Source organism: Aulonocara stuartgranti (genome assembly GCF_965226115.1).
Source record: "Aulonocara stuartgranti genome assembly, chromosome: 10".
NCBI lineage: Eukaryota > Metazoa > Chordata > Actinopteri > Cichliformes > Cichlidae > Aulonocara > Aulonocara stuartgranti.
In genome coordinates this window covers 16,159,854-16,183,421 of record NC_138946.1, presented here as the reverse complement: position 1 = coordinate 16,183,421, position 23,568 = coordinate 16,159,854, and the positions used below count along the sequence as shown (strand labels likewise).

Here is a 23,568-nt window from a genome sequence, read left to right as displayed (position 1 = left end):
GCCAGCGCTTCATCAAGAGACATTGCCAGCATTACATCACAACTGTATTCTGCATTTACACATCATTCGATACCACATATGAATCCTTGTAATGAAAAATGAAAAATATAGACTCACTGAGAAGAGTGAGAGGATAATAAGATCAAATTACTGATCGATTAGAAATATGCCTTGTTAATAAAAGCATTCAGTCCAACCATTTTACTAGTTGCCAATCAAATCCAAGCTACACCATGGACATGTTGGCAGTCAGTCACAGGGCTAACACACAGAGAGGAAACCACACACTCTCATATTCACGCCTTCGGCCAATTTGGAATCACACTTACACCTGACAAGCATGTCGAGTGTGGAAGAGAGAAGGCCAGCCGACCTGAAGGTTCGAGCCCCCTCGCTGTGAGGCAACAGTGCACCGCCTTGTCGTGATCAGCACAAAGAAAATAAGACAGCGCCATGACAGTGTAGGAAAATCCTTTTGCTAATAGAAAACCACAATGTAAATCTGAAAAATGAAGTGTGTGCAGATCACTGTGTTAAAAAAAATGTTTCTGATTTCTTACAAGTTAGATTTTCTCAAACAGCCGTATGATTGCTTTTGGATTTGGGTTTAAACTTAAGTGGCTATTTGACAGAAGTAACTTCTTTTAATGACACATATAAGAGGCCACATTCCTGATTACTATGCCAAAAAGGTGAGCCAGACACCTTGGATAAATAATTTAGTGACATTAGGGAGGAATAGTTACAGAAAATAAAGTTTAGTTTGCCTCTGGATTAAAAAAAATGTGTGGGAGACTCTACGAAGGACAAGAGACTCTGGCCCTTTAATTTGGTGTTGCTAGGGAAATGAAGCTGTTTACTCTAGCATCAACCACACAGATGATCTCTGCTTAAACTGTACACATACTACCTCATATGCAGATGACTGCCCCCCCCCCCACACACACACACACACACGTTCACGCTCGCGCACACAGAGCCCCATCTTCATGTATATTTGCTTTGGCTGTTCCACATTACGCCTTCTCTTCACATTTCCCCATCATGCAGCTTGCAAGTTCACATGGAAGCTATCAGTAGAAGGCGTGAGAGAGAAGAGAGTGCATTACATTCATATAAATTACTACAAAGTAGTTAGGGGAAAGTTTGTTGGGCCAATCAGAAGTATTGGACGAAAGGACAGTTGGGTAAAAAAAAAGGAAATAGATAATCAACCCTGACACCTAGTGGTCATATATGAAAGTCCTGTGCTGCCATGTATGTTTGACGCTAAATACGATCTATATGTCTGTTAAAAAAATCTTTATATAACTTGTTGACCTGTCTCTTCCACACAGGCCTCACATGTAGGTCAATGCCTACGTAATATTTACATCAGAATGACTTCTATAAAAATGTGATAAATCTATCTATCTATCTATCTATCTATCTATCTATCTATCTATCTATCTATCTATCTATCTATCTATCTATCTATCTATCTATCTATCATATAATAAAATGATTTTCACTATAAAAGGCACATCTTATATGGTTTATGTATAAATATAGGGTATATTTATACACAAACTATATGTATATGTTACATTATATTTTAAAGCAAGCAACCACAAATTAATGGTTTAAATGTGTTTATGTCATGTATCAAATGTTTTTATACAGATTGTTGGTAAGTAACTTAAGTTAATAAAGTAATGAAACTGCCTGACTGATTTTTAAAAAATTTAGAACCACAAATTATGTAAAAAAAAAAAAAAAAAAAAAAAAAAAATATATATATATATATATATATATATATATATATATATATATCGAAAATTTTGTTATTCATTCCATTGCTTGATTAAAAATATGCACGGGTTGATGTCACTGTGAAGGAACAACAGTACTGCTGGCTGCAACGTCACCCGGTTAAGATATTTGAACCAGCGGGGCCACCGTATTTGTTGTGTTTGTTCGAGTGAAAGCAAAGATGGCGGCGGAACTGGATAGAGTGCGAATCTCAGCTGCGGAACTCCGAGCTGAAGCGTCGAATTCAGTCAGCGTTACTGAGTGTCACAAAGGTGAGAATAAGTTAATTGGATACGCGTAAAGAACAAATTGCTGAAAGAGTCTTGAAATTCAAGCGAAAAAGTATCCCAAGTTATCTGAAAGTGACCGACGGGAGTTACCAAGTTTGTATCTAGCTAATGTTGTTAGCTAGCTAGCCAGCCGTGTGCCTGTCTACTCCATAGTCCCGCGCTGCCTGTTTTAAACGCCCCCTCTACAAAACGCTCGTCATAGTCTTGTCACGATTTAGTATTTCTACTTTAAACATTTAATCAGCTCTTTCTTACGCGTAATGTCTGCATTTAAAGTACACTACGCTTTTTTTTTTAAACGAGAATGCTAGACTCCTCTTGCGGTTAAGTTAAACGATAGTTAATGTTACAGAATTCGCCAACTCTTCCAACCGTAAACTTTAAACTTGCACATTGCGGCTATTAAGAAAGACGTCAAAAGGGTGATGCGGGTTTCTTAGTTTTGTGGGAAGTTTTGTGGATTTATCTGTACCTGGTCATTTCCGCTCATTCCTGCAAGGCGGATTCTGTTTGATAAACGCTATGAGCAGGTGGCTGTGTGTGAAACTTACATGATCACCATGATATCGGCCGACATCAGCCTGTTAGCAAGAAGACAACATTTACTTTATTTTGTGCCGTTTAAATGTTGAAAATCTAAGCGACGTTTAATTATTTTTGACATAATACAAGTGTAGTTATTTCCCGAGGAAAAAACAAGTACAGTATGCAGAAAAACAAAATAGCCATCTATCTATTTGTTTTCGCTTATCAAGTTCAGTGTTTCGGTTGGGCTGGAGCCTATCTTGGCTGTCACAGGGCGAGAGAAAGGAAACACCCAGGTCGCTACTCTATCTATAAATAAACTAACAAAAAAGTGGATAAATTGTTTCTTAAATGTTTTATCCGCGCAGAATTTAACAAGTGGTGCATCACTAAACAAAAAGAAACCTCAAAACTAAACATATCAGTGCTTTACAATATGTTCATAGGAAAGAAAAAAAAACCTTTAACTGATAATGGTTTCCTGTTATAAGTGAAATATTAACTAGAACAGGCAGGGCTAGAGAGAGTTTGAGGTTAGTCTATGGTTAAAGAGCTAGTGGGAGAAGTTTGCATTAAAGGCTGCTTGGTAAAAAGGTTTGTTTCGTTTTCAGTAGATATTTAGTTAGTTTGGGGATAACATATATCCTCTCTGAAACAAGCTGGTCAACGACCATGTGGCAGTCGCTGTTTGTGAGGGGGTGAAAAAAAAGTGTATTCCCGAGTGGTTGCTGGAAGTGGCTAGAAATTAGTCACGAAAATGTATAAGATGGTTCACGAAAGAACTCCTGGGGATTGCTTTGTTTGCTTGCAGTTTGCTGCGGTCACCAGTAGTTTGCATTGAAAATGCCAGCTTGTCTGCAAACACAAAGTACTCGCCAAGCAGTAGGGAAAAAAATAAAACTTGTGTCTTAACTCTGCAACCAGTATTTTTCAAAAGGTGAAAATAAAACTCTGAGACAAGCTATTGGCACGGTGCTAGATACCTGAGCAGTCACAGTGAGGTTTTTGGTCCAGCAACTTCCAGGATCCTGTTTGAAAACCAGTCAGGAAAATACGACTGGAGGTTGCCAGTTGGTCGCTGATCAGTCTTTTGGCCTGGGTGACTGATGCCTCACGTGAGTTAGTATACAGGATGTACAAAAGAAGTTTGCATGCTTTAAAACAGTTAATATGTCCAATATAAGCAAGCTCTAAAAACCACCGTATTTCAGGACAGAGTTGCTAAATGGTACAAGGAGGATGATGGGACTAACATGGCCAACTGCACTTGACTTAATAGTCCTTGGATCAGCCTGTAAGTTAAACTTTGTGGTTAAAAATTAGCTGACAAAGGAACTTGTAAAAGTTAATATCTGAGTCGATGTATCTGATAACAAGTAGTACTTTTCATATGGGGCCGACTGGACTAAAAAGCCAGAGAGACCTTCCTCACGTTTATGGTGTACTGACCCATTAGTTTGACATCTTTTATAATGTCACACACTACATTAGCTCTGGGTTCTGTAGAACTTAAATGCTTCTTTGGATTATTACCATTACAGTGGATTACAGTCCATTAAATATAAACTTAATTTGTTCTTTCTGCAGAGGAACAACAGGAGCATCACACACACAAGCAGCACAGAAGGCGTGAAGGAAAGCGTCCTGATCTGCAACGCTACCAGCCAGTTCCTGGACATGGACGACATAACCATGACAGTGAGCCAGAAACTGGTCAAAGTGAGCCCCTAGCTGCCGAATCACATGAGCATGATCAGCCATCCCAGAGTGAAAAAAAGGCTGTGTCTGGGGAGACACCTTTGGAGAGACAAGGGTGGACAGACAGTGGGACAGGTACCAATAAAAAGGATGAAGACAGGATGAGAGGCGATGGTGGTAACAGTCAGAACTGCAGAAAAGGGAGACATGCGCAGAATAAATCGGATACAAATGATGAAAAATTGTTTGTTGAAAAGGAAAATGAACATCAAGAACCTGTAGGAGCAGCTAAGCCAGCAAAGAAAACCCGAAAACCAGACAGAGAATTTTATCAACCTGGGAGTAGAAGAAACATTCAAGGGAAGGACAGTGGGGCTGGAAGAGAACAGGATAAGCCTCCTAAAAAGGAAGAGCAAAAAACCGAGCCAGAATCTCAGCAAAGTACGAGGGAAAGTGGAGTGGACATAAAAACCTCTATACAGAAGCAGAGTGGAAAAGATAAAAGAGTAAAAGGCACACAAGAGAGTGCAAAGGTGTTTACTTCTAGTGAGGCAAGTAGAAAGCAAGGAAGCCAAGATGTGGAAACACCTGAAATACCCGTTGATGCTTCAGTGGAGAAAATTACTAGCAAAGTTGAAAATCTCAACATGCAAGAAAAGGATAAAGTTGAATATACAAGTCAAGATGCTGGAGAACTAAGTTGCAAGGGAAGGGAACCAACTGACAAGAAAAGGCGAGGTCAAGGGTCAGGAACCAAAGATGAGGAAGAAAAGTCAGAGAAAAAGAGAGAAAGGGGAAACCGAAGGAGGAGAGGCGTGGAAAAGCCTCAGGACTCCAGAAAAGAAGATGAGGCAGGTGATCAGGGTAAGAATAATCAAAGGAATACTGAGAGGGAAAAAGACAAGAGAGCTGTAGAAGCAGACGTCGAGAAAATGGATAAAGCAAAGCAAACACACCAAAATAAAGGAAGAGAGAACCGCAGAGAAAACCGAAGTGGCGAAACCAACAACAGCAGATCCAGAGATGCTGAGAGAGATGCCAAGACAGAAAAAAACGTAAACAGAAATCGATCCAATGCAAATGTCACAACACCAACCTCGAAACGCTATTCCAAATCAGATATTCGGCGCTCACGTAATCGAACTTACAGCAGTAGCTCAGCGAGCAGTGTGACTAGCCTGGATTATCCTGGACTAGGAAAGGATGTGGAGAGTACAAATTGGTCACATTCTAGAGACAACAATAAAAAGGGGGCTATTGTTGGTGGAGAAGGACAAAGGCATCCTTTAAAAAGTTGGACAACAAATGAGGAATCCTCTACAGAATCACTGGAAGGAAGTGAGATGAGTGACAGAGCAGACGATAGGAGGAGGAAGAGAAGAGGTGGTGAGAGCCAGTTAAGTAGAGAGAGACAGAGAGGCGAACGAAACAGACAAAAGGGAAACAAAGGTGGGGGTCAGGGAATCCTCAGGGTCTCTTTGGAAAAACAGTCGGACACCTCGTCACATAGTGGGGATGCACAACATCGCAAGGAGGGCCCCATTCCTCGTGGCCGAGGTGGGGGCATCCTGGTACTTCCGGCCCGGACAGATATCTCTAATTCACCTGAAGTGGGGCAAAGGCTTCTTTTTGGTGGAATTAGAGGTGGTGCAGCTGGCAGGAGTAGAGGAGGTCGAGGAGGAGGAGCAAGGCGACTCTGGGATCCAAATAACCCAGACCAAAAACCTGCTCTTACCAGCAATCAGTCCTCACAGCATTCATCTCTTCAGCAGTCTGTATATCTTCAGACAGGTACAGGATATGGACAGCTTCATTTTCTGGACACAGATGATGAGGTAGCAGGCAGCCCTCCAGTCACGCAGGGTGAGCGCTTTCGATCCCAGCAGGCTTCTGCCATGGCCTACTACAAATTCCAAAACTCGGACAACCCGTATTGCTACCCTGTGCCCTCCAGCAGCCCACATAATCCTAACACCAACCAGCGCTATCCATTTCCTTATCATATGGGACCCTACCAAATGGCTTACACTAATAGCATGTATCCAAGCCCTGGTGTGGGTCAGTTCTGCAGTAATTACAGGGGATCAGGTTATTCCCTCCCGGGTGCAGGAGGCAGTGTAACATTTGAAGAGGCAGAGCAACACACCAGAGGGGAGCTGGGAAGACTGCTGAGGGCTGCAGATGCACAGGAGCTTCAGCTCAGTAATCTGCTCTCCCGGGATAGAGTGAGTGCTGATGGACTAGATCGCATGGCCCAGCTCAGGTGAGCATTCAGGGACAAAGCTAGACATTTTTCTGTGTTTGTGTTTTTGTGGTTTGTTGTCCTAATGCCAGTTATTTGTCTCGGTGACAAGTGAGCCAATAATCTAGTTGAAAAAAGCACTATCATGTTGTTTCCTTCCATTTTAAAGAGCGGACCTTCTGGGGATATATGAGCAGGTCATCCTGACAGACATCGAGTTCTCAGACTCTCAGAACGTGGATCAGGCTTTGTGGAAGAATGTGTTTTACCAGGTCATAGAGCGCTTCCGGCAGCTACTCAAAGAGCCCACCTATGACAATGCCCCTCATATCAGAAACAAGCTCCTTACACTGCTTGATGAGGTAAGGAGCGTGTTGGAAATTTGCATAGGAAAAGGTTTCCCAAGAAACATATCTAACAATCACTTGGGCACTTTTCTGCCTGTATGGTTTCGATTATGGGTTCATTCATAACCCAAAATTAGTCTGTGTATCACTAGATGATGCAAATTGTATTTGTTACCTAAATCAGGGACAAATTTGTTTCCAAATCCATTTTAGAGAAGTAATTCATGTACTTTTAACAGAGAAGAATAAATTAATAATAAATACAAAGTCTTGTTAAACTTTTACTTCCTTTGCAGGACTTTATGACTCTTGGGTAGGGAGTTGAGTTTGATTTCATAATTAAGAGGGAAAGTCCTTCTAATTTTTATAATATTTTTCTATTCTTTTGTGTTTTACAGGGGGAATTATTCTTTGACGCACTACTTCAGAAGCTTCAGACAGTATACCAATTTAAGTTAGAGGATTATATGGATGGCATGGCTATCAGGGCTCGTCCATTACGCAAAACGGTAGGGAACCATTCCTTTTAGCTTTTTTGCTTCTGTAACATGTTCAATGTTGTACTGAATACTAAATGTTCAAAATGTAGTGAATGAGTTTCCATTGTACATGAAAACATCCAGTAAGCGGCTTTGAAAAGTCACCCGATTTCCATGTTACAACAAATGTTGCGACAATTTCTTAATTTTTTTTTTATGTAGCGAATACATTTTTTTCAGGTGAAGTATGCACTCATTAGTGCTCAGCGCTGTATGATTTGTCAGGGTGACATAGCACGTTATCGGGAGCAAGCCAGTGACTCTGCCAACTATGGCAAGGCTCGCAGGTAGGCTTGAATTTGAGATTTCTCTTGGCATTGTAAAATTTCTGACAAACATTCAAGAGTGTGGGATGTGTCTTGATATTCAAATTTGAGTTTGAACAAGTGAGTAGACTGATATTTTAAAAATCTGACAACTCCTGAATTAACGAATGAGGAGTCACAACTACCATTTCTATTTCTTTTTTTCTAAGCAGTACAGATGTTTTATACCCGTTTTCATGCAGTGCAAGTGGCTGATCATTTCCATTGTTTCTCCCAGATATGCACACCTACAGTTCTGGACTGGTCACTATACTTTGAAACTTTGACTTCTTTAGATGTTTCAGTTATTATATGCTAAAGACACGATAACTTTTTACCTATATGTGACAGATTACTTAAACTTTTAAGGTAGAAACTGAAAACGTTTGTCTCTTTATTGATGTGTCATGACTGCTTGTTTACTTTTCCACAGCTGGTATCTGAAGGCCCAGCAGATTGCCCCAAAAAATGGACGCCCGTACAACCAGCTGGCTCTGCTGGCTGTTTATACAGTAAGTGATATAGATCAGACTCTTAAGTATTGAGAAACTTCACTTTTTTATTCTCATAGCTCCGTGCTTTGAAACATTCATTTTGAAGTGGTCCTAATCCTAACTAATTTATCCTACAGGAAAGTTTTAAGTTCAGATGCAACTCTTGTAGGTTGATGCAATATTGAATGAATGGTGTTTGAGAGCTATTCCTTTTAATACAATGTCCAAATTGTAATGGTTCAAAAGAATTAATGAAAGAAACCCCCATTTATAACTGCATAGCAAGTCAAAAATGTTCTCTATGATGTAGGCCTTGATCTTTACTTGTCAAGGATCAAAGGAAAAAATTAATGACTAAACGCTTAGAGCAGGGGTGTCCAAACTTTTTTCACTGAGGGCCACATACATAAAAATATAGGAGGGGCTAGGTCACTTACTAGAAATTAGGTATATAGCCTTAACTTTAGTGTATTAAAGTTAGAAAAATCAATTAAAAGTGGTCAAATGTGTTATATTGTTGAATATAATTAAAGACAAAACTGCCTTCATCACAACTTTCCATAAATGGATCTTTACTGATTTATTCAGAAAAAGCTTTGGTAGCTCATTCTCAGAACAGCAGCCTCAGATTTCTTCTTAGACAGAAGATTTACATTACAGAGAAAAAACAATAAAGAGGAAAATGGGACGGATACATTTCGAGTTTGTTATTAAAGTTATTAGGCTTAGCAACACACCTATTAACGTTCGTTTGAAACGGTTATCGACATTAACAGATTGAACTGGACTTAATTACAGGAGTTCATATAATTTTAGTAAATTATTCTGGTGAGTATCAGCTGCGCTGGGTATGTAAATCGGGCCATCCAGCTGCGGTGCTCCTCCTACGCCCCTTGTGCCAAAAATCCAGACAAATGTCTCTTGATCAAGGAGCAAATCTGCATCAGATGAGATCAGCTGACTTTGCGTGTGCAGTGTGTGCGCTGTGCACAGCGGTGTGTACTCTGTGTTAACAAGAAAAATGCATATAAGAAAGTGGTACACCAAAGCAGGGTAGTGACAGAATTGATGCGCATTATTGATATTTGAAGCATGTGTACTTGTACATGCATGCTCATTAATACACGGGTACTGTGGAATATATTTTTTACTCACCTTAAGTGGGAACGCCATTGCACTCAGTGGGAGCAGTGATGCTGCACTTTGGACCGAAGGATGGCTGGCAGCCAGGTCTCGATCATCATAGACGCCATTCCTTTGTGTGCACCTGCCATAGCTGGAGCCCCGTCTGTTATAACTCCCATTGTCCCATTTAAGTCTCATTTTGTCAATTGAGTCTGACACAGCTTCAAAAATATCCATACCGTTGTTGTGCCTTTTAGACTCTTAAGATCGAGCAGCTCCTCTGTAACTCCAAAGTTCTCGTCCACTCCCTGCAACAAAATTAGCAGCTGTGCGGTGACTGTGACATCAGTGCTCTCATCGCATGCGATGGAGTAAAAATCAAAGGCACAAGCTTTATCAGACAGCTGCAGTTTAATGTTGGCTGACGAGTCTTCAATGCATCGCACAACTGTATTCTGGACATGCTGACGTTGTTGAAGTCCTGCACTTTTTCCGGGCACATTATTTCAGCGACTTTAACGAGGCTGTGTTTTATGAGGTCTCCATCTGAAAAAGGCTTGCCATGTCTTGTGATGAGTTGGGCGACCTCATAGCTGGCTATTGTAGCCTTTTCCCAGACTTTGGGCACGAAGAAAATACTGTTGCTGACCCTGCAGGAGAGCTACCCTTTGCTTTACTTTCTGCTCTCGCTCAGCACCAGTGTAGGATGCATAGGCCTGATGTTTGGTTTCATAATGACGTCGTACATTATACTCTTTCATAATTGCCACAGTTTCAGTGCAGATCAAACAGACACACTTCCCCTTGAATTCTTTGAAGAAATATTCACTCTCCCACCGTGTCTGAAATTTTCTGCTCTCACTTCCTACCTTTCGCTTCTTTGGTTCTGCCATGTTTAGTAACTTGGGGTAAATTTCTTCTGTGATTGTCCTTTTTGGTGGCGCAACTGGCTTGATCAACAGTAGCTCCCCCTGGTGTTAAACCTAAGACGTGCAATACACTCAAGCAAAAGTTGAAGTGCGGGCCATATTCTATTCTATTTATAAAATTTCTTGCGGGCCAATTGGACACCCCTGGCTTAGAGGATTTATCCAGTGTCCAACCCCCCAGTATGTATCTGAAGCAGAAAGACAAGGTTTCAGTTTGCAAGGTAAAAAAAGAAACCAGTGGAGCTGTTTATATTAAACAAAAACACATAAGGTGGTTAGTTATAAAATCATACTGATGATGTAGATGTCTCAAAAACTTGTGTATCAAATTTGATACATTTGGTGTTACATGCCTTCATATTCAACCAGCTGAATCTAAACTCATTGGAAGGCAGGCCTCTGCATTTGATCATTTCTGAAACCCTAAACCTTTGGCTACTTCTGTATCTCCCACAGTTCTCTGTCTTGATGCCCTTGGGTTAAAAATGAGACCTGCTGTAATGTAGTATTTCAAATTGTAAAGCACAGTACCCTAATAATGGAAAATGCATTGCTGTACTTAGGTTCAGGACTCCTAAGGGTAGAAATGTTACAGTTTGAATTAAGTAACTGGATTTGTCTTTTAGTGACTGTACGTCTGTTTGCATGTCCCTGAAAATGGGGAAAATATAACTGTGCTTTGAATGTGTGTGTGTGTTACCTCCCTCTTCTTATTTATGTCTTCTCCATTTCTAACCTACAGAAGCGGAAGTTAGATGCTGTGTGTTATTATATGCGTAGCTTGGCAGCTTCCAATCCCATTCTGACTGCAAAGGAGAGCCTCATGAGTCTTTTTGAGGAAGCCAAGCGTAAGGTCAGATACACGTTTCATGGACATTAACTTTTGTCAGATTTCTACAACAGAAAACACTTGAGATCACATCAAGTAAGATCTCAAGAACTTAATTTGAGAAGAACTGTCTAGCCAGTAGGGATTCATGCATAATTATAATGCCAGTTTTTGCCACAGGGTGTTTTCTCACCCCGCCTAATAGACCCTACAATAAATTTGCTTAATAAATTGCTTTATGAGAAAAATTAGGTCTTAAGGCACTGCAAGTGTTTCTTGTTGACAGACTGTTTTTATCTTTTTTTTTTTTTTTGTAGGCAGAGCAGCTTGAGCGAAGGAGGAGGCAGGAGCATGAAGGAGGCTCCAGGGGTCCAGCAGTGAGAGGAAGAGGAAGAAGGGAGGAAGGCGCACGTGTGGAGATCTGGATTCGCCCCAGTGGACAGGCAGCAGCACCTTCCTCTCAGAGAGGAGGTAGTGAGTCCAGCAGAGATTCTGAACAAGATGGAGAGCTGGGCAGTCTCAGCGTTGCTGACGTAAGTCTCTGTGTCTATTCCTTAATACATATCAGCTCAAAGTCCTCTGTTTTTCCTCTGCATACTTTTTTTTTTTTTTTTTTTAAATTTGCACAGCAGCCAGACTTTGGGTTCCTTGAAAAAATAACACCGTGTCTGCAGACATCTCCAATAAGGTTTTATTTGTAATCCCATGTAGTTTTTCCTCTAATTTATTTCCTCTCATAGAGTCTATATGAATTTGTTTTGGTGCTCATTTATGCCCTCTGTCATTTTTTCGTTTTCCCCCTAGGCTGTCGTTCGGTCGACTCATATTTTCATTTCATTTTCATTTCCCTGCCTGAATTGAGTAATGTCTTTAAACCTCTTTACTGTTTTTATTTTTATTTACATTTTTTGCTCGCAGTGAAGCACCATTATTTATTAATTGAAATTGGTATAGACGGAGTATTGCTATTTCATCATTTATCACAGTGCTAGCTGAGAGAGTACGGTAGATTAAACCGGGTCTATGAAAGCATATTATGAGCAGCTCATAAGAAGAGGAGCAGCGGCTCCAGTACTGTCTTTGGCTGCAGGAACAGTATTGAGTAGCTGGACTCCAAGCACTTTTTTCCCAAATTAATAAATAATTGGGTTCAGATCACGTATATTAGGGTTGGGCGATTGGACAAATATATCGACTATCATTTTTACAAGGGCGATTTATTAATTTATTTCCCCATCAGTAAGTTTGCTAATAATGATGGAGCTAATAGAAGCAGTCAACAGGTAAAAAAATAATAATAGTACTGTTTTAACAGCACCCTCTTTCATTTGCAAGTAAGTACACCCTCCTCAGAGTGCACCCAAATGCAGCGATTCATTTACTCAAATTCATAACAGAAAGTAAGAAAGGCAGTAGCCCATGTTCAGAAAAAAACATTCAGATGGTGGACACGTACATGCTCATGCAAGTTAGTCGTGTTTGAGTCCTTTGCTTGCACTATACGTCTGCACAAGCGTCACACCGCTTTGGTTATATCTTTAGGTTTACCTCTGTCATCTGGTTTAAAGCCAAAGAAATCCCAAATTAGCGACTTTATATTTTTTGGGGCATATAGTCCATGTTTAGACTTCTTCTGTGTTGTAAACGCGCAAATCAGTCCATGCATGATTACATTGCTCCGCCCATCAAAAAGTCTGCGCATGCGCAAATATATCGCCCATCATCGATTATTGGACTTACGATTGTCGGGTGTAAAACTTTTATATATCACCCAACCCTTATGTATATGCAGTGGCACACAGAAAAGATAAAGACACTATCTGCTTTTTCTACATTATTTACAGTGTAAAACCTGGGCTATTATGCTGACGCTGCCTAGTCAGCTGATGTAGGTACTGACAAACTCCCTGTAACTGCAAGGATGATGAAGCTCTGATTTCATTTACAATTTAATATTACACAGCAAAAAATATGCTGTTATAATTTATTACACACCTACATTCCAGTATCATTTATATTATGATATATCGGCTGTAGCGTCAGAAGAAGCAGGAGCAGCCTTTTTCTGTTCCCATTTTATTTTATTTTTTGTCCTCCTCCACATAATCAGTCTATTATTTGTCAGTGGACACTGTTGAGAGGCATATGTATCCTCTTTGCTGTCTCTTAGTCCCATTTCTTCCTAACCCTATTGTTCAAAATACCAAGCGCACTTAAATGTTGACGTCATTTCAAAATGTGCGTCGTCTCTGGATGAAAACATGTTTTCTTGCAATGTGTTGCACTTGTGGATTAGTAAGTAAATAAAACTGTTGCACGAACAATAATCCTTTCCCCCTTTCTGATTTGGCCTTGTGTTTTTTTGTTTTTTTTTCTCTCTACAGCTCAATAAGAGATTCATTCTGAGTTTCCTGCATGCTCATGGGAAGCTCTTCACTAAAGTGGGGTGAGTCTTTCAGCTCTTAAGTTCATAGACTGACTGTGTTTAAAAGAATGATGATGATGATGATGATGATGAAAAATAGCACTGAGGCTAGCCCAAGAAAATGTGCTTGACTAAAATGTTGCCTAGGCTTTAACCAGAAGATCAATCTGCGTGTTTTGTAGGTTAACTAAATTAATCAACAATATACTAGATTAACTAAATTGACTGCAGTGCACTAAGTGCACTCTACCTGCTGCCTCATTAACATTAATTAGTTCTTAATAAACAAAAAGGTAGTGTTTGTAGCAAATTTAAATGATTTAACATTATTTCGTAATAATATGAAAACTGCATATCTAGATGATTTCTGAAAATAGAACTATATCAGCGGGTGAGCACTATTATGGAATAATGCAATAATGTTAATGGCGCTCTTGATCTGAGCAATAAATTGGATTATTCCCATTATGTTATAATGGTTTCTGTTTTGAGAACCAGGATGTAGCTGCTGCCTTTGGCAGCGGCTGAAGCAGTCAGAGCTGTGTGTGCCATTATAAAACAATTATTACTGAAATACATCAGTTCACATGTTTTCACACTCAAAGCCTCAGGTGTCTGCATAAAATAAAATTCTTTATTTAGACCTGATATTGAGAAATTCCTCTGTTATAGCAGCCAGAATGTCAAATACATAATATAAATAGAATATAGTAAAGTGTCTACTAAATGAAATGCCTCAAATACAAGAAATCCAACACAAACGGAGTGCAGGCAAGCAGTGCAGATGTCAGATGACATTAAAGTGGGTCAGTATAACAGTGGAAAGAGTGGTCAATATAATAATGTGACTTGGTGTGTGGAGAATGTTGGGTGTTGTGACAGCACAGCGTTAAAATAGAGATCGACAGAGCACGTGACTTTCGCGCATTACATTGTGGGTAAGAGTGGCACCAAAATCAAAACACTGCATCAAGCGCCATCATTTCCTGCACCGGTAATCATTCATTCTGCGGTTTTAATCCCTACTTGCATTTTATTTGCCCCAAAAACAGTTATGTACAGAACGACGGAGCTGCCCAGCTTTCGTCACGCACATATTTATTATTATATGGTCCTAAGTGTGAGTGCATACACTCACAAAATGTTTAGTAACTTCAGATCCCTGCAACAAGCCCAGATCCAGTTTACTTTGGTGATTTGGACTATTCCATTTCACAGCTGTTGTTACATTTTTTCCTTTATCTCCTGTACAGGCCAACGCAATCTATTTATCGTTTCAGGTTGTTGTATTACACAACATTTTCAGATCTAATAGAAATAAAATGAGTGTTTCGTAATTCATTTAATGTATTGTCTTTATTTATAACTGGCATTGTTTCATTCTATTATAGCCTCTTACAAGAAAGAGGTAAAATTGTATTCCATCGTGCTTTATTAGCTGCTTTGGTAAAAAAACAAATCAACAATGCAAAAACAAAACAAACATTGCAAAACAACATACTGGAAAACAGTTATTTATCACTTGATTGCTTCAATACAACACTTGGGCACATATATGCCTGACTTTTTGTGTCTGTTTTGATCTTGCTCTCTCTCTTAACCAAATCTCGCTGTGGTAGCAGCTTTAAACTCTGTATGACCCAGGTTGATAGAGGGTGCCCAGTCTGGATCGCATTCCAGCATTTTGTAGGCTGGTTTTCCTACAAAACGCAACAAACATTAGCCCGAAAAGCCACAGTGAACAAAGCAGCATAGCGCAACGAATTCAATTCAAATCAATATGAGACTTATTTGTAAACTACATGAACAATTATGTCATGATAAATTATGTAATAACTACAACAAAAGACTTACCTTTGCTTGGAGCAGACTAACATGTGAGCTGGAGTGTTCTGGAACGTTATATTTGGTCTTCGAATGGCTGCAATCCAGGCCATCCGTCAGCTCTTTGTTACTTCGGAAACACGGCTTGAACAATTTCTCTTCCACGACGTAATCTGATTAAAAAAAACAAAAAAAAAAAACATCTCTTTACCTGTTGGCTTCCCGTGGCTAGTACTGCTTGCCACTCGTACCTACAATCCTTTGCGGTTTTACCCCAAAATGACGTCACATTTTCAATCTCTATAAAGTATTAATGTGAGCGAGCAGATGTAGTACATCCTAATGTAGCCAAGTTTCTATTTCGACTGAATAGCTCCGTGAGCTTACAAAAGCATATCAACTCAGAGACTACTACATACTGAAAACTGTATTTTTCTGTTTGCCTCTGTGCCAGTGACATATAATTGGAAATGTGTGTCTTATCTGTATAGCATGGAAACGTTTCCTGGAGCTGCGACCCGTGTTCTGCAGGAATTCAGGACGTTGCTCCAACACGGTCCACACATGCTGGGAAGTACACACATGCTGCAGATCATCACCATTAATATGTTCGCCATACACAATGCCAACAGCAAAGGTAATATTGTGCACAACCTAATGATAATGATGATGATAATGATAATCATCATTTTCAAATGTCAAGTTGTTTGTGGTAGTAACACTGGAGGTTTATTTGCAGTATTATCAGAAATGGCTGGTAAAAATAGTTTTCATGAAGCTTTTAACATGGACTTTATTTTCTGTAAAATTTGACTCCGTTTATTAATAGGTTGGCATGTTTGAACACGATTACGTTTAGTGACCACTGCAGACTGATTCTAACTGATTTTAACATACTTTGATTCTAATCTTTTCATTTCAGGTCTTTTGTTATGCAACTGAGCATGGAGTTCTTTTCCAACTCAAATATGTATAGACCCAAGCCGTGGTTTCACACAAGGCAGTGATAAACGACTGTTTGAAATTCTGTCTTTCAGGTGAAGAAGGAGAAGTGCGATCTGTTTTACAAGAGCAGAGCACTGCCCTGGGTCTCGGTATGTTTGCACTGCTGGTGCAGCGCTGCACAGAACTTCTTCAAGAAATTCCTGCAGGTATTCACGCTTTACACATCAAGCTTTTGATCAACAGCTTTTTTTTTTTCTTACAGTTCAGCCACAATATTCATATCATAAACTGTTCAAATAAATTAAAGAAGCAATTTTGAAAACACATCAGATCACATTGTTTGATGGAAATGAAAATTCTCAACCTGCAGATAACTGAATTCAAAGACCCTAAAAATCAAGGTGAAAAAAATGATGTGCAGAAACTCAGATGGAACTCTGTTTTTATGGCCCCCACATGCTTCTATAACTGCATGACGAGATGTTGGGAAATGCACCTAATGAGAGTATGGATGGTCCTCTGGCGGATCTCCTTATAGATCTGGAGCAGGGCATCATTGAGCTCTTGGACAGTCTGAGGTGCAGCCTGGGAGCATTGGACAAACTGAAACATGATGTCCTAGAGGTGTTCAATTGGATTTAGGGCAGCCAAGAATGAGGGGCCCCAGTCAGTGGTCTTAATTCCTTCATCCTCCAGGAACTGCCTGCATGCTCTCACCACATGAGGCCAGGCATTTTCATACACCAGGAGGAACACAGGACCCACTGCACCAGTGTAAGGGCTGTCACATGTGCTCAGGGGGAACCTGTGAAAAGCACAGTGTGCCACTGGTGGATCTGCCAATTCTGGTATTCTGTGGCAAATGCCAATTGAACGTCATAATGCCAGGCAGTCAGCACAGGGCCTACTAGATGAAATCAAGACCTCAGGCCACCCCCGTGAAGTCTGTCTCTGACCAGACAATCAGAAACTTTCACACTAGTGGTCTTCTTGAAGTAGTTTTGTAGCTCTGGTAGTCCTCATCTTGTTCCTCCTTGCACAAAAGAGCAGACACCGGTCCTGCTGATGAGTTAAGGACCTTCAACAGCCCTGTCCAGCTCTCCTAGAGTAACAGCCTGTCTGCTAGAATTTCTTGAGACTGTGCTGGGAGACACAGCAAACCTGGGAAGTCTGCGTAATGTAGTACTGTCTTGGAGGAGCTGGACTTAACTCTGCAACATCTGTAGGGTCCAGGCATTGCCTCATGCATCCAGCAGTGACGCTGACCAGCTAAATGCAAAACTGATGTAAAACAGTCAGAAAAGATGAGGAGGGAAACATGTCTGTCTCCACCTGTAAAACCATTCCTGTTTTTGGGACTTATCTCATTGTTGCCACTTTAGTGCACCTGTTGTTAATTTCAAGACCATCAAAGCAGCTGAAACTGATTAACAACCCCCTCTCCTACTTAACTGACCAGATCAGTTACGTACTATAATATATCTGCTAATGCCTACTATAGAATTGGCAGGTAAAAGCATTCAAACATGTAGTCAGCCCTGTCTCCCTTCGTCTGTTATCTTTAGACAAAAAAGTTCAGTTACGCTGATAAATGCTTTTGGAAAACTTTAAATGAATCCTAAGATTTTCTTTAACCTTCTGTGAATAGTGTAGACTGCAAAGTGAGATGTGGTTTGCTTTTGGTTGGACTTGGGTCGCACCATTACACTTGATTGAAGATGCATCTTCATTTTTAAAGCTGTGATAACATTTTGTAAATTTTATGTTTGGACTTTTTTCCACTTCTGAAATTGCCCATAGTGTTAATTTCAATTGTTTTGTGTGATATTGAAGACTTCAGTTCGAAAAACTCTCTTTCAGAACCAGTCCCAATGACAGATGGAGAGGAGGAGGGTAAAGCGGAGGAGATGGAGGGTCTTGTGAGAGTCTCTGCCTTCCCACTAGAACTAAGGGAAATGCTGCCAAGCATCAAAGTCTGGTCTGACTGGATGCTGGGACACCCAGACCAGTGGAACCCACCACCATGCAGTATAGAGTGCGAACTTTAACCTAGAGTAAACTTTTGTTATTTTTTTTTCTCCACCTGGCGGCAGCAGCAGAAACAAGTTGTAAACACATCACTTAGATGACCTAATAATACTTATTAACTTTCATACACCAGCAACAACAGAACATCGCCATCCAAGTCATGTTTCTGGCTACCAGGAAATATATTTAGTTTCTAAATTGTTGCCACTCTTTAAACAATATAGTTACTTTTCACAGTGTGATAATGACCAGGTAGTATACTATGCCTATTGCCGCCACAGTATACTATACTTACAGTATACTTATTATTATTATTATTATTATTATTATTATTATTAGTATTATTATTATTATTATTATTATTATTATTATTATTATTATTATTCCTCGCCCCCCCATTTGAACTTCAGCAGGTCATCTTCAGCATTTCTGCCCTATACAATGAGGTGCTGCCATGTTAGAGGCTGATTAAATATTTTCAAAAAAATAGCCAGAAAATTCATATTTTGTACCTGATGTACCTAATAAAGTGATCAGTGAGTGTGAGTTTTAGGACCACAAATAGTTACTGTTTCTTTAAATTTACTGTTTAATTTTTTAATTCATTTTTATTTTATCCCTTTCTCCTCCTTTCTTTAAAGTTGCAGCCCCAATGTCTGGCAGTGCCTGGCTGATCTGTGTAACTTGCTGGCGCGCGTGGACCATGGCGAAGTACCCCTGTACAAAGTGGATAGTGAAGAAGGAGAGGGGGATGAGGAGCTTATGCTGCTTCAATTGAAGGAAGACCGTCTGCTTGCTGGCTTTGTACCGTTGCTGGCTGCACCACAGGAGCCATGTTACACAGACGGACACACTGACATGGTTAGTGGAAAGGAGAGCTGTATTTCATTACATCATAACTTAAACGCTTAAGTTAAGTTCACTTATTGGATATTCCTCTGTTTAGTCTTCTGTCACCTACTGAGTGCCAGGCTTTGTATTCACGCTCATCCTCTGCTTCTCTGTCATGTGCATAAACCCCAAACTTCTTTCCTCAGGCTATAGCAGCAGATTGTAAGAGAGTTACTGTGCTGAAGTACTTTTTGGAGGCTTTGTGTGGACAGGAAGAGCCTTTGTTGGCTTTCAAGGGAGGCAAATATATCTCTGTGGCAACTCCTCCTGCACCTAACCACTCAACAGATACAAGAAGCAGGCAGGATTCTCTAACAGAAAAAGAGGTGACTTTCTTCTCCTACGCATCCTCCAATAATCCTTCTACTTCTTCACTCTCTCCCTCTGGTCTTTTTCTTCTGAGAGCCTGATTGCCTTTCACGCTTTTACCTATATTAAATTTATGTAAACACTGGAGTTAAAATTTCCAGAGGCTGTTGAAACAAGAGGTAGAAAATGTCTCATTATCGTCTGCATCTGTTTAACAGGGAGATGATGTCATACTCGAGGCAGTGTCTTCTCTCTCTGCATCAGAGGAAGAGGAAGTTGAGGAGGCCGGAGACAGCGAGAATGACATCAGAGAGCTCAAGGCACGACGCCATGTCCTTGCCAATAAACTGGCACAGCAACAAAAGCGAAGGGATAAAATAAAGGTAAAACAGGCTTTCACGTCCTAATATAGTAGAGTCTGAAGTTGTCGCAGAGTTGAATGTCATGTAAAATATAAATGTGTGTGTTCCAGGAGGTGCTGCAGACTGGCGGGCAGTTGGAGCTTGAAGTGAGGCCTCTCTTTCTGGTTCCAGATACAAATGGATTTATTGATCATTTGACAGGGCTGAAGAAACTCCTGCAGTGTGGAACATACATAATAGTTGTGCCACTCATCGGTAAGAATAACAAACACAGACAAAGAGAAGAGGAAATGAATAAAAGCAGGTGGAGGAGGATTAGCTTTTAGTTCAGTGACATTTAAAATGATAAGGATTCCACATACATTTCCATGTAGAAATCATATGTATGCTCATGACGTGGTCTGTTTTCTCTCTGTCAGTGATTACAGAGTTGGATGGCTTGGCTAAAGGCCAGGACAGTTTTGGTGGAGGAGTGGAGTCAGGAGGGCGCAACTATAGTGTCAGTGCGGCCCATGTGAGGGCTGTGCAGGAGAAGGCTCGGATGGCGGTGGCTTTCTTAGAAAAAGGATTCGAAGCCAGAGAACAGTGCCTCAGAGCTCTAACAAGCAGAGGAAATCAACTTGAGTCTATTGCCTTCCGTAGCGAGGATATGTCTGGGCAACAGGTAGAAACCCAGATTAATTAAATACAAATTAAAGCCTGTTTCTTTTGCTTAGAAGCAAAGGTTGGCTTCTTAAATCTGCTGTTTTTTGCTAACTGAATGGTCTCTTCCTTTTCAGGGTAACAATGATGATATTATTCTGTCCTGCTGTCTTCACTACTGCAAAGACAAGGCTAAAGATTTCATGCCTCATCAGAGAAGTATGTAGCATTAACCTACCATTTGCTCCATGTGTGCATTCATATTTCCTCACATTCATGCATATGCATTAAAAAGTGTTTATTTCTTACTCCTCTCTGGCTTCCTGCTTCAAAAACAGATGGCACCGTGAGGCTCCAGAGAGAAGTGGTACTCCTCACAGATGACCGTAACCTCCGTGTCAAAGCTTTGACCCGCAACGTACCTGTGCGAGACATCCCTTCTTTCCTCAGCTGGGCCAAAGTGGGCTGAACCAGAGTAAGCCTAAATACAAGGAACCCAACTGCTGAAGTCTGCTTGTCAGTCAGCCAAGAGAGAAGACACACTTGAGCGGAGGAAGATAACAGGGGACAGGAAATGATAAAGAAAGTAAAGAACCACTTCTTATGAAAAACAAGCAAATGTAGAGAGAGCAGAGTGGTTTCAATTAGCTTTTCCCCCTTGTGACAAAGTAAGTGTGTGTATGTGTGTGTTAAGATCAGAGAGCTTCCCTGGAGAGAGGCAGGAAAGACTTAAGTCTCAGAAAGGCTGGAGTGGAAAGGAGGAAGGAGGAAAAATGGAGTGAATTGATTTGTAGGTTGCCCTGTCCAGCCGCAAACCTCTGCTCCTATAAATCGTATGCTCTGCAGGCAGTGTTAAAATTTGAATCTGATGATAGAATGAGCCAGAATGGGGGAAGAGTGTCTATGGTCATTTAATTGATTAAAGACAGCATCACTGAAGGCCATAAATGGCACTTGTACCCCTCTCTGAGGGCCCAGGCTTAGATAAAGCTTCAGCCTAAACAGCAGAGCTAAGAGAATGGCAGGAGGAAATGGCCACAGCTGGGTGGTCTGTGTCAATACAGTTAAAAAAAAAAAAAAAGCAGCTGATATTAGGTGGGGGGGGGGGGGGTTAATCAGGAGCCTTCATGCAAACTCAGCACTTCCACGGAATCCCATGCAGATATGGCATTTCCTGCTAACCCAGGAAATGCTTGATGCCTGTTTGGTATCTTGGGTTATTCCTCCAGATTGACACTAACAGTTTTTGTTTGTTTTTGTTTCTTTGTAAAGTCAACGGCAACATCGGATATGGTTTAGTCTTCTGTTTGTACTTTTTTTTTTATTTTTATTTTAATTTTTTTTTTACCTGTTGTAAAATATGTTGTTCTTAAAAGCTGTTAGCTCTGATAATAAACATCTGCAAAGTTTTCCTAAAAAGATCTGCTAATTAAGCAAATCCAGTTTTAATTTAAGTCAGGGTGAAAATAGAGTTATAAGTACTCCGAGAGCATCATTTTATTGATCAAACATCAGCACCGACTCGAGCCGTTGAAGACAAATTAGACGCTATTCTGAAATCCACATAAATCTGTGTGATGGAATTTGTGCTCATACAAATATAATGGGAAGGGCTTTGATTCCCTGGCACAAAAGGGGAGTAAATAAAAACTCAGACATCAGAAACCATCACCCTTTTTGTCAAATTGTCATTTTGTTGCTTTGAAGGTTGGATTTGTTTGTTTTGTGTTAGGTTTTCAGTTCTAGAAAATAGGATTTCATTTAAGTGGCATTCGGCCCATATATGGCTTTAAACAATATGAAGCGCAGGATTACAAACGCTCGCTGATCCGGCCCATCGTGTGTCATGCTCTGATCCTTTGCAAATACTTTGCAGGATTTTTATTATCAAGTATAGACTTGTGAATTTATTTGTGCTGTTTTGTTTAAACCACCGCAGCAGGTTACGATTTCAGTAGCTTTCCTCTCATTACATTATTTGTATAGTTAGTGTTCTTATTTTCAGTGTGACTTTGCCTTTCAGTTTACAAGCACGCTTTTCTAGTAGCTGAAATACATAAACATAGGTTTCAAAATTACCGTGAAAATCAGGCGGCAGACATGTAACAAAAAACAAAGGAGAAAAAAAAGTGTTGTGCTTTTTGTTGTAGCTTTAAAAGACAGTCTGGATGCTTTAGATTTGTATTTGTGTCACAATATATGTCAGAAACTACACTTATTCATCATTCACTCATCCCAGTTCAGATCTTTGGATTTAAAATGTTATTGAACTTCTTTCCGTCTTCCATCGCTCATTGACGTTTATGTATTTGTATGAGCTGTCTGCTAGGTTTACTCGTCTTTTTCAGACCCTCTGTTTTGGTGCTGCTGTAGTATTAAGTGCAGCCTGTTGTGTTAAGTGGGCATTGCTGCTGTGTTTTAGTGTTGGAGTAAATGTAGTGCTGTAAGCAGCTTAACTCAAATGACTTTTCCCTTCATCCGTCATTAAAAATGTTTTAAAGGCTTTGTTTTCACCTCATTGGCGAGCAGATGAAGAATGCCAGGATGTAGAATATGTTTTTCTTGGCCTGTAATGAACAGACAAGGTAACATCCTCCTAGCAATGACTAGCAGTGCCTCCATTGTTAGTCTGCCAGTATGTGTACAATGCCAAGACCCTGAAACTGAACAAACTAAATGCAGATCATTGATTTTCTTCTTCATACATGAGATTCGAAGAATGTCTGTATTTAGGGGTCTTTGTCCTCATTTCAAGCCGGCTATGGAATACCAAAAGCTTCACATGTGTGCCCTCGTGTGGTAGCTGAAGATTACACAGGTGGGAGTGATGGAACAACAGCCGTTATGTATATAAGACCTGTGGGTGTCTTGATAAATGTTTGCTTTAAACAAGACAATTGGCAAACTGATGAGTCGGGTAAATCAGTTATCATAAACAACATAAATTGGAAATCTCTAGGAGGGGAAAAGAGATGTAATGTCCATAATCCTCAGACACCCCCAGAAGACAGTCTACATAGTTATAGAC

The 23,568-nt window shown here is 40.2% G+C and overlaps 1 protein-coding gene across 2 annotated transcripts; it reads left to right on the top strand.

The window, feature by feature from the left end:
* The first annotated feature begins 1,936 nt into the window (after window positions 1-1,936).
* Window positions 1,937-23,043, top strand: smg6 (SMG6 nonsense mediated mRNA decay factor). Of its 2 annotated transcripts, none has more exons than XM_082549317.1 (19): window positions 1,937-2,063; window positions 4,194-6,567; window positions 6,716-6,908; window positions 7,292-7,402; window positions 7,613-7,719; window positions 8,171-8,249; window positions 11,028-11,138; window positions 11,432-11,647; window positions 13,499-13,560; window positions 15,855-16,000; window positions 16,401-16,514; window positions 18,169-18,343; window positions 18,978-19,197; window positions 19,374-19,553; window positions 19,755-19,919; window positions 20,009-20,153; window positions 20,318-20,562; window positions 20,678-20,759; window positions 20,879-23,043. In XM_082549317.1, the coding sequence occupies exons 1-19, from the start codon at window positions 1,973-1,975 to the stop codon at window positions 21,007-21,009; spliced, it is 4,947 nt and encodes a 1,648-aa protein (XP_082405443.1). In that variant the 5' UTR covers window positions 1,937-1,972; the 3' UTR covers window positions 21,010-23,043. The 2 variants fall into 2 exon arrangements, with proteins under 2 accessions (XP_082405443.1, XP_082405442.1); XM_082549316.1 differs by having other exon boundaries at window positions 7,595-7,719.
* The last annotated feature ends 525 nt before the right edge of the window (window positions 23,044-23,568 follow it).